The sequence below is a fragment of the Ochotona curzoniae genome, unplaced genomic scaffold (assembly GCF_017591425.1).
Source record: "Ochotona curzoniae isolate NIBS_2020 unplaced genomic scaffold, NIBS_Ocur_1.0 scaffold_2453, whole genome shotgun sequence".
NCBI lineage: Eukaryota > Metazoa > Chordata > Mammalia > Lagomorpha > Ochotonidae > Ochotona > Ochotona curzoniae.
Genome location: NW_024467094.1, coordinates 28,874,041 through 28,885,097, shown reverse-complemented (window position 1 = coordinate 28,885,097; position 11,057 = coordinate 28,874,041). Strand labels below are relative to the sequence as shown.

The 11,057-nt window shown below is 52.7% G+C and overlaps 1 protein-coding gene across 1 annotated transcript; it reads right to left on the bottom strand.

Moving 5' to 3' along the window:
* Positions 1-5,737: 5,737 nt before the first annotated feature.
* HOXB2 (homeobox B2) lies at positions 5,738-7,526 on the bottom strand. Its single transcript, XM_041000779.1, has 2 exons — positions 7,131-7,526; positions 5,738-6,398 (listed from the first exon to the last, which is right to left on the bottom strand). Exons 1-2 carry the CDS (start codon positions 7,510-7,512, stop codon positions 5,740-5,742), a joined length of 1,041 nt encoding a protein of 346 aa, XP_040856713.1. The 5' UTR covers positions 7,513-7,526; the 3' UTR covers positions 5,738-5,739.
* Between the last annotated feature and the right edge of the window lie 3,531 nt (positions 7,527-11,057).

The window sequence follows — 11,057 nt, the reverse complement described above, 5'->3', positions numbered from 1 at the left end:
GTGCCCATATGGGATGCTGGTGTGTCAGATGGTAGCGTTATCCACTCTGCCCATGTGGCCATTCGTTAGTGACAAATTTCTTGATTTCCCTGAGTCTCAGTTCCGGAGAAGAAGAATGATTTTAATACTATCTACTGCATTGTTTGTAGAACTGAACAAGAAGATATGAGATAGAGAGAACCCAATAGATGTATACTATTAACATTCTGGGCATATTCTGAAATGGTATGAGTCAGTCTTCTGCTTTTTACTATAAGTAGTATATTAAAATATGGAAATATATGGTGAGAGAGTAACACATAAAAGTATTTTCATGTAACATATCACCATTTATTATACAATATGTACTTTAGCATATGCAAATTTTTTGAGAGTTGAGAAGGTTGGTTTTGTAAAGGCAAAGGATTTTCTTCTAAGCTGAAGGATTCATATTTTTATCATCTATGAAGAATCTTCCTTGCAGCAGGATCTTTAAAAGGACTTCCTGATTTTCCAAATACTTGGGAAATTTCTTGGAAAGGAAGTAATGTCTTCCTCCTTGGTGGATTTAGTGGAAGATCAGTTCTCTCCAGATCTGGAAGGAACCACAGGATACAAGCCTTTGTCTGGAGTGAGTGATGGGGGGCACAGCGAAACAATGATTGGAATCTTTGCGGAAGCAAAGGCTGAGTATGAGAAGAATCAAAGTGTTTTTTTTTTTTTCTACTCACTTTATCCAGGTATGATAATTTGGGTTGGAATATCCACTTTGGAAACGCTATCTAACACTCGCTCAGTTGACCTGTCATCTGAATGATTGTGCATTTTCTCCACCAAGGAGTGTCCTTTGTTAGGTCCCCTTTGCAACTAACATCTGCCCCACGGGAAGCGTGAAGAGGGATGGGATGGAGGAGAGAAGAGGGGAAGGCCCAGCTGGGCTGCAGAGCTCCCTGGAGGCTCTGGGGCTGGCCCACCTTGGGGAAGGGCGGGGGACAGAGTGAGATCCGCCGAGGCCACGCCTGCAAGCTGAGCTCATTTCAGGAGTGTGTAGAAAGCCAGAGACCTGAGGGAGAGGGGATTAAGAAGTCAGCCACTCTGTTTCAATGAGGAAACTGGCATTTACACCTATGCTCTGATGCCCCAGCAGCCAGCTCAAACGGGACACCGTGCCAAAGAAGTTTGGCGGCTCTTTTATGTGAAAGGAGAGTGAGGTAGCCAAATCATGGGGCAAGTGGCAGAGGACAAAAGCCCGGGCAGAACATTGGCTAGGACACTTCTTAATACTCTCGCTGATCAAATATCTGGCACCCAGTACAGAGTTCTACACTCCATTCAATGATCTGTTTGCTAAAAAGATCCCTCTTCCTGCCTATTGAAATAACCACTTTGGGGGCCCCGGTGCGATGGCCTAGTGGCTAAAGTCTTCACCTTGAACATGCTGGGATCCCATACGGGCACCAGTTCTAATCCCAGCAGCTCCACTTCCCATCCAGCCTCTTGATTGTGGCCTGGGAAAGCAGTCAAGGATGACCCAAAGCCTTGGGACTCTGTACCCACATGAGAGACCTAGAGGAAAGTTCCTGGCTTTGGATCGGCACAGCACCGGCGTTGTTGCACTCCCTTGGGGAGTGAATCATCAGACAGAAGATCTTCCTCTCTGTCTCACCTCTTTGTGTATCTGACTTTGTAATAAAAATAAATAAATCTTTTTAAAAAGAAAGAATTTGATGTAAAGATAAAAATGGAACTTGGTTCAAATTGTGCTGCTGAAATGTGGGAGGTCTGCTTTTTCCCCAGAATCATTTGAGAGCACGTGACACTAGCTGTAAGAGATATTTAGTACATTGTTTCTGAAGAATAACTAGTATACTTTTGGCTGATGTTCATGCAGGCTACATTACAGCCATTTAAGTCTTCCATCTATTTCACAGATAGAGAAACTGAGCTCCAGGAAGGGGACAAGACTTGCCCAGAAGTAAGTTAACTTTTTTTTTTTTTAATGACCCGGGGTTATCCTGATCACAAGTGATTATTCAATCTAGTGGTTTTTTGCTTTCACCGTGATATTAATGAGCCATTCTTCTTAAAAGAATGATTCACCAAGAGCATAGCACACTGACCAGGACTATGCTCTGGGCTGCACTGAAACCCTCCGATTCCAACCACAGCCATTTGTAACCAGTCTGTGCTACTCACCGCTCACACTTGGTCCGGACCCAGGAGCAGCCCTGCCCCAGCCAGGGTGGGGGTAAGGGAAAGCCGCCGCCTGGCGCCACCCTCTAACCTACCGCCCCTGAGAGAGTCTGCTGTCCCATTTGAGAAAAACTCTTCTTTGCTTCTCTCCTCTTGGGTCAGCCAAGAAAACAACAACAACAAGAAAAAACACCTCAGGCTACAGAAGACAACTACCACAGAGACCAAAGAGATGAAGCTCCTTTGGAAGCTCCTGCTTGGAACCCAAACTCTGACAAATCCCAAGCTGCAGGCGGGCTCTCCAATTCCAAGTGGAGTGGAGTGGTGGACCCCGGGAGTCATTGCCTTCTGCAAAGGCCTTGGTTCTTTGTTCTAGGGTGGTGCTGTCGGAAGGAGGTGGGGGAGTGAATTTGTGAATGTGGGGAAGGGGAGAGAGTCAGAAAGTCTCCTGTGTTTCCAACCCGAGGAGTCCCAACTCCTCTGAACGATCAGCCAAGGCAAATGCTGGACTTCCTGATTCCCCAGACTGACAGCTCCTCCCGGAGGATACCTGAACGCGTGAGTCTCCACAGGGCAGCTGGAGTCTTGGGCTGTGCCCTCCTGGCTCCTCACACACAGTGGTAGGGAAAGGTGATAATTGGTGACATCCAAGGCAGCAGAGGAGGAGAGGCCCTACCCCTTCCAGCCCCTTATTTGTGAGGGGAGGATTGGAAGACAATGGGTCAGACCGAGTGGGGCCAACAATTCTGAAGTTGGCAGGTAGGCAGAAAGTTCACAGGAAAATGACACTGTGATGTAACCGGGCGTGCATATGCATCGCGCCGCCAGCTTGGATCCTGCAGATTCTGATATGGTGGGGGGGGGGTGGGAGGGGGCGGAGAATCAGCCTTACTGACTGGCTCACAGGCAGCAGAGCCCGCCCGCAGAGCCCGCCCGCAGAGCCCGCCCGCAGAGCCTCCGAGGCCCCTGGGGACAGCAGGCCTGAAGCCCGGGCAGGCCAGTTCCGCTAGTGGAGCAGAGCTGGCATCTTCCAGCATTGATGAAGGATGCTCTCCTTTTGACCGAAGAAAGCTGGAAGATGGGCAGCGAGTGATCTTCTGGTGGTCCTGCTTTTGCTAAGCATCTGCTGTAGCTGCAACAGCATTTTTGGTTAGTCTACATGATTGGGCCTGGCTGTTCCCCGCTGAAATGTCTTTTGTATTTTGCTAGCAGCGAGCTTCTTAGGTGCTGATTTTTTTTTTTTTCAAAGCTGTGAAACACTGCCTGTGGGCGTATTTTATGGAGAAGTAAACACACAGCCCAATGAGATGTATAGTGTGGTTTTAATATATTGTATATTCACTTATTTATGGGGCAAATAAACACATAAGCCAATAAGCTGTGTATTATTACTTTAATCTCTTGAATTTATTCCATACCTATATATTTTATGAGGGAAAATAAACTAATAAGATACACGATATTATTATAACATCTAATTGTTCCATATTAATTTATTTATGAGAGAAATAAGTGCAGTTTAACATGACATAAGATTATTTAATGCACAGGATAAACTCTTTATTAAGGCAGTTTAAGGGATTACGTTCCAGCTGAATGCGAAACGCCGTACTTCGCTACATTGAGGGGTAGGGCTTGGTTTTTTTGTTGTTGTTGTTGTTTTTTTTCCAACACGCTATTGTCCTATCTCATCACGACCTGTGTCGGCTCCTGGTTTATCCCAAAACGCAGCTTCTCGGTGCCTGGTACTCCAAGCACGATCCGGGAAGCCCGGAAAATAAACTGCTTTCCTAGAACGGGAGCATCTGCCAGGGAGGTAGCCCCGCGGTGTCTGTTTCTGAGCCGGAGAAATATTAAATAAACCTAAGAAGGATGGATGACTTTCCAGGGCCCCTTAAATCTCCACGTTCCCGGGAAGAAACCGCGAGGCAGATGGAGGAAGATCGATCCTTGCTTCCGGCTCCCCGGGTTTACAAGGAGCCAGGCAGGGTGCGGAGGGGGCGGGGACGGGGGAAGGCTAGGAAGCCGCTTGGAGACGGAAAATGAAGCTGTTGGCCAAGACAAGTGGGTCTGCACTCGCAGAAAGCTCTGGCCGGACTTCAAATCCCACAGCGTAGGCTCCCGGACGCTGCGAGGCAGACCGAGGCCCGCAGACCCCAGGCTCGCCCCCTCCTCTAGCCCCACCCACGCGATTCTCCTTCCAGCTTGGCGTCCTCGGTATCCGTTGCACTCATTTTAAAACAAAAACTGGAATGCAAAAAAAAAAAAAAAAACCATGAAAAAAGAAGGGCGCGCGGGAGGCTCCCAGGCCCCTTCCTTCCCCGGAGTCGCGAAGACCCGGCGCGGGGGCGTGGGGGCGGGGCGGAGTGGCGGCCGGCCCGCGCCATCCCGCAGCGCCTGTCATGGCGGCCGCGCCCGTCTTTTCCCCCTCGCTCAGCCCGTCGCCGGTCCCAGCGCCATTTTGAGCATCTCCCTGGCGTCTGGATCTCCCTTCCGCCCTGCTCGCTCCTCCTTGGCTCCCTTGGCTGGCCGGGCGCCTCCCTCCCACCACTGCCGGGTCCTGGCCGGGCCGTGGACCGCCGCCGCGCTCCTCAGAGGTTTTCCCACGCCTGGGAGCCCCGGGGTGGCCTCGAACACCTCTTCACGGAGCACCGGGGGTCCGGCCAGCCTCTTTTTGTTGCCCGCTCGGAGGCCAGGGGCCCATCCCTGGGCACGGAGGCCCGGTGTCCTTGGAGAAATTCCAACCCTCACACCAGCCCTTAGCCACCAGGCTCCCCGCGCCCCGAAAAAAAGCGCCTGCAGCCCCGCTTTGGATTCTGAGACGAGCAACTGGGAAGCCCCTGGATTCAGCCCAGTTTTCCTCTCCTCTTGCCGCCCGGGCGCGATTTCTAAGCTAGGGCCGCGGGAACACCCACGCCGGGCCAAAGGCCGCCTCTCGGGAGGCAGGCAAGGGGGAGCCACTGCTCAACAAAGCCACCCCCTTTCATCCCGCAGACCAAGAAGCAGCCACTTTTGTCCCACGCGGACTCGGCCGTCCCGGGGGCTTCGCCGGCGCTCGGGCCGCGGAGTCAGACCCAGGAGCGGGCACACCGGCCTTGGTGGCGCGGGGAAAATAACTAGGTCCCGACACTCATAGGTTCGTTTCCGTATCATAAAGACATTTATTTAATCTATGAAAATAATGTACAATAAATACTCTCCCCTTTTCCTATTAAAGAATTTTAATAAATAGTCTACGATCTAAACCAAAAAAAAAAAAAAGAGAGAATAGGTCCCTTTAGTTATTTTAACGAAAGCCCCACCTATACTTTAATTATTCCTGAGATTTCGTTGGAAAAGAGTGTAGCGAATGAAATTGTGTGTGGTTTGAAAAGGACTCCCGAATGCCCAACGGGGATATTTTAGAGAAAGATGGCAGGGAGTGGATCAAGATGCTAATTCAATAATAATACCTGAATTTTAGCAAAACGCATGTCTATGCGACTGCGGGGGTGGGAAAGGATTTTTTTTTTTTTCCAGAGTGTAGCTAAGGGCGGAGGTCGCAAAGGCCGAGCGGAGGGCGCGGGGTCAGGGGAACTGCAGGTCGATGGCGCACAACGTGCTGGTGAAGAAATCCAGATCTTCTTCGGAAAAAGGGACCGGGCTGTCCAGCGAGCCCTGCGGGCCGGAGGAGAGACTTCCGGACACCTGGAGACAGGAGTCGGCCGCGAAAAAGTTGAGGTCGGGCGGGAACGGCGAATCCTGCCTTTCCGGGAAGGTGTCGTCTGGCGTCGGTTCGGGCTGGAGCGCGCTGGCCCCGCGCAGCGCACAGCCCCGGCTTGGCGCACCCGCACCCTCCAAACGAGCGGCCCACGGCCGGGACCCCGACGTGACCTCGGGTGGGAGACAGCGGGTTTCCTGCGTCGCCTGCGAGGCGGAGGGGCCGCCAGGGCTGACCGCGGGCTCTTCGGCCGGGTCGCCTGCGTCCTCCAGGGCTCCGGCGCACGCTGACTCCCCATCGAGCGGTTCTCGGTGCTGCGTTTGCCGCTTGTGCTTCATGCGCCGGTTCTGGAACCAGACTTTGACCTGCCTCTCGGTGAGGTCCAGCAAGGCCGCAATCTCGACGCGGCGCGGTCGGCACAGGTACTTATTAAAGTGGAACTCCTTCTCCAGTTCCAGCAGCTGCGTGTTGGTGTACGCGGTGCGCAGCCTGCGCGCCCCGCCGGCCTCTGCCAGGCCCGGGCCATCTGCGGGGAAAGCAGGCTGGGCGTCACGGCGGACCACGTCCTCAGCCCGACCTCCATGCAGCTAAAGAAAAAAAAAAAAAAAAAAAAAACTAACCTCCCCCAACCCTACACCCGCCAAAACGCATACCAACAGAACCCCCCCCAACTCCAACCCTACCCCCAGCGCCAACCCCGTAAGCGACTCGCGCGCTCTCTGCGTTTCTTCTCTAGCCCTTGGGGTAAACGCGGCCCGGGGCAGGGAACGCAGGGGGACGGAATGCAGCTCCTTGAGCCGCCACCACCACCACCCCAACCTTAGAGCCCCGCTCTCAAGTCCTCCCTGGGGAACCCCCTTAATCCCGAAGTTTCCCACCCAACCCGGAGAAGGTTCATCAGTGCCTAGCTCTCCAAGTCCGCTTATCCTGGGGGTCACCGGAGGGAAGATGGCATCGTTTCCTGCCCCCAGATTCAGCCTCAACAACCACACGCTCATTCCCCTACACAGACACGCGAGAGCACCTTGGCATCCCTGTGCTTCTAGCTGAGAATAAAGCTTTTCCAGAATCTGCCATAGGAAAAAGAAAGGGGGGGGGGGGGAACTGCTGGCAGCGGACCGGCACGGACCCCAGCCGTGGGCAGCGTTTTCCAGTCTTGGGAGTGGCGCGGGCAGGGAACCCCAGTGAGCTCTCACCCTCTCGGGGCGCCCCCCGGCCGTCTTCCATGGCTCGCCCCACCCCCACCTCGCTCACCGACCTGCGGGCGCTGCCACCCCGGCGGCCGGGACAGTGGAGGCGGTTGGGGAAGGAGATGTGGCAGGCGGGCTGGGTTTCTTGGTGGATTTCTTCTCTTTCATCCAGGGGAACTCGGGGGCCAGGGGGGCGGCGGGGAGCGGCGGCGGCGGCGGCGGAGCAGGCCCATCTTCGGTTCGCTTTTGGCTCCCGGGTCTCTGAAGGGTGGAGGCGCCGGGCTGGAGGCTGGGGCAGGTTTGCCCGAAAGGAGGAGGAGGAATTAATGTCGACTCCTTGATTGATGAAGTTTGAAGTGTCTCCAAGACAGCGGGGAAGGAAGTCAGACACTCCGCGAGCGATGGCTGGCTGTTTATAAACCCAATCTCCCTCTCAAATTCAAAATTCATGGCTTTCAGTGGTGGGGGAGGGGGCCTTCGGGGGGGGGGGGAACGTCAGGAGGGAGGATCAGAAGGGACCCCCCCCCTGGCCCCCCAGGCTTATGGACGGAAGCGATTTTGGGAGGGGGAGGTTCCGCGCTGGCTCCCTCTTTCTCTGTCTCTCTCCTTTTTTTTTTTTTTTTTTAATTTTGGGCCTTTATATTTGTATATTGCTGATAAATACAAGCGTATGGGGACTCTCTCTGTTAAACCCAGGACTCTGGCGAAATTGCAGGGTATTTGTGGTCACGGGACCTGCCTCGGCCAATCACTCTTCTGGGCCTGGTGGAAAACAGAGAGCATTATTTGGTTTAATTGATTCAAAAACTCCAGAGGACCACAACCTGGACACACCGGGAGCCCCTCATTTCCACAAGGGGTACCTCACACACTCTCTCCCACTCTCGGCCACTTCAAAGGGATGGGGGGGTTGTGAGAACCTGGGAAGTCAGAGAGCCTGGAGGAGATTCATCCCAAAGAATTTCGTGGAGCCAGGCTTGATTGCACAGCATCAGCCCACACTCCCCATCCCTTCCCACCCTCAAAGAGAGGTACTGGGCCTCTCTCCACGTGGGGAAAGGAGGCCAGTGCTCCCTTGGGATGGATGGGAGGAGAGTCACCATTCCTGGCCCTACCTGGCTTCATTCAAGCCCTCAAAGGCTGCAGTTCAGTCTTGAGGAATGGACAAGCACTGCCAGCCAGGAGCCAGGTAGATGGCACTTGGGGTTGGGGAGCGGGCCTCTGTGGCCAAGTGGCCTTGGTTCCGTGTTCTGCCCCTGCTGGTGGGGGGGTGGGTTTCCTGCACTCCTCTAGGACTTGCCCCCTTGCAGCTGGCAGGCTCCAACGTGCAGAGGCACCATTCAAACTCCAAGCCTGTGTGTGTGGCTATGCTCAGTATACACCAGAAATAAGGTAGCCATTGATCTAACTCTCAAAGCTCTGGTTGATGTAAGAAGGTACGGGGGCGGCTTCCCTCCCTCCCCCCGCAGGACAAAAGGATTCTCCCTCCCATTTTTTGTTTGTTTTATGCTGTTGTTCTAGTTTTTTTTGTTTGTTTTTAAAGCCCTGACAAGACTGAATTCCCTGAAGATGAGGACAGTGGAAATCAGGACCCCTGAGATGCTCTTCCATTTCTGGCCCTTGGAGGGAAAGGATTTTTTGAAATGTTCTTTCCAGGAAAGCCAGGATAGTGTGAAGTTATTGCTGAGAGGGAGGGGTGGGGACACAAGACTCAGAGCTCCCGCCCCCAAACAATTGGTGGGAAACTAGGCCGCAAAGCCGAAGATGAAAAGTGGATCTAGGGGAAGATTTTTAAATAAGTGGGTCAGAGGGACGCAGAGGAGATGAGGCCATCAATCTTGGGCCCCCCGACAGCTCCCTCCGATTCCATCAAAGAATTTGGCTCTTTGGGAAAGCAGAAGGAACATCCCTTAAAAAGGCTGGGGGGATGGGCTGGGGAGTACTGGGGAGAAAGGTGACTTGAGGAGAGCGAGGAAACAGATGGGAAATGGGAACAGAGGGAAGGCGCTAAGTTGGGTGGAAAGTTTGCCGGGAGAACTCCCACGGCTCTCGCCTCCCCTCCCCCTCCTGGCTGTGGGAGCCCAGCCTGGAGAAGGCCAGCTAGCAGAGAAATGGCAACTGAGCCCGGAGCGGCATCTAGAAACTCTGTCACCATCATGCCAGCGTGGGTGGTGGTGAGTATTTTCAAAAGCGGGGCTGGGAAGTCTTGAGCAGCAGGTTGGGGGCGGAGAGGAGGAGGGGGAGAGAAAGGAGGACTGGAGGTGAGGGCTTGCAGGGTTGGGGAAGGAGGGCTGGGGAGGGCTTCTCTGAACTAGGCAAACTGGCCTGAGATAGGGGTGTGCAGTTGGACTCCAACAGAATAAATATTATTGCCATTTGGAGCTATGGAGGGGATCTGAGGGTACGTGTGGGGAATAGGCGAGGATGGAGCCAGAAGGTAGTTGGCTGGACGGGGCACAGTGAGGCCTGAGGGAGGATGGGTGCTCTGCCTACCCCCACCAGTCTCTCTGCAGTTCTGCAGCAGAGCCTCCCCAGCTGCTTGCAGAGTCCAGCGCAGCTTTCTGCAGCTCTTACCCCACACCGTTCCTGCAGGAAACATAGCTCTCTCTAACCCTTGCTGACAGATTTTACGGCCAGATTAGCCAACAGCGGAAAACTTGGGTGTTAAGGGGGCTGAGAGAGCCCTCCTGGCCGGAGGCATCCCTCCCCCACCCCCTGTTGTGCCGTGAATCTTAAAGCACGACTCTTTCACTGCCTTCTGGGGCCAGGCTGGGGCTTTGGTAGGGAGTGTCTGCAATCTCCCGGAGAGGCCAAGACACCCAGCTCAGCCCTCCTGGCCTTTGCTGTTTGCAGTGCTAACTTTAAGCCAAATCTCAAGTCTTCTTTATCAGGAGATAAATACTCTACCCCACCCCTAGAACTAACCGAACTAACCAAGGCACCCCATCTAGTTACATCATTCCCAAGATGTTATCCAGGGAAGAGAGAGGAAGAAGGGGAGAAAGAAGGAAAGACAAACCCCTGCGTGTTATTTGATCCCAATCAAACTTTGCATGCTCTTATGCCTTTAAATTATAGCCTGACCTAAAGCTAAATTGCTTGCTGCTTGAATGATCCTACACCAGTTAAAAATCCTACTAGATCACGGTGGTGGGGGGAGGATGTAGAATTCAGGTTGCTTTTTTATTGTTATTTATTGTTGCATAAAGACTGTAATTACTAACCTTGGACTGCCAGGGTGCAACATAAAAATGAAAATCAGCCCTTGCTTTAAGGTTGAGGGCCTGGAGCGGCTCTCACGGCACCATCCCCCCATCACTACCACCAAATATATGCTCCTAATTAAGCAATGCGGGCGCATCGCTTACAATTAGAATTATGCAACTCTTCAGCAAGCAGCCATCGCTTCTTTCAGCGAATTAGCTCCATATTTCAGCCGTCCTGTCTTCTCGCTCTTATCGGCTCCAAAGACGTGGCAGTGACATTTCATCTCTGACAGACTCCCTCTATCCTCGCTCCAACGTGATAAAACTTTTATGGAACCGCAATGAAGAAATGAAGTTTTCCAAAGAATCGTGGAAACTGAGCCCCCGCGTTAGCCTGGGGACCATTTTATTTACACTGGGAGCTTGCTTCCAGCAGCTGCCACCCGCCTCTCTCTCTTCTCATTAGCAGGGAAAAATCAGATGCAAGTCCTCTTCTTCCACCCTGAACTTTATGTAGTAATTTAATTTCTCTTGAGTTTTAAGGTTTGACCTGAGAAATCCAAGCCTGCTTTTTTTTTTTTTCAAGATTAATCATTTTCCTTTGTTTTCATTTTAGACCCAATGGTAGTTGGGCTTCAAGTCACGTGACAACTTCTTTGTAGCTCCGGAAGAGGATTGTGAAGTTTAGGTTGCCTGGAAGAAGCAGTGATGGGCCAGATTTTTGTTTTGTTTTTGTTGGGTGGGAGTATGCAGAGGTTGTGGCCAAAGAAATGAGCAGACAAAAGGCCA

Excerpts from the sequence above, each read along its gene's own strand:
- HOXB2 (XM_041000779.1), bottom strand. The coding sequence starts at position 7,512 with ATGAATTTTGAATTTGAGAGGGAGATTGGGTTTATAAACAGCCAGCCA. Across the intron at positions 6,399-7,130 it reads CGGGGTGGCAGCGCCCGCAG|ATGGCCCGGGCCTGGCAGAG; the intron begins GTCGGTGAGCGA and ends CTTTCCCCGCAG.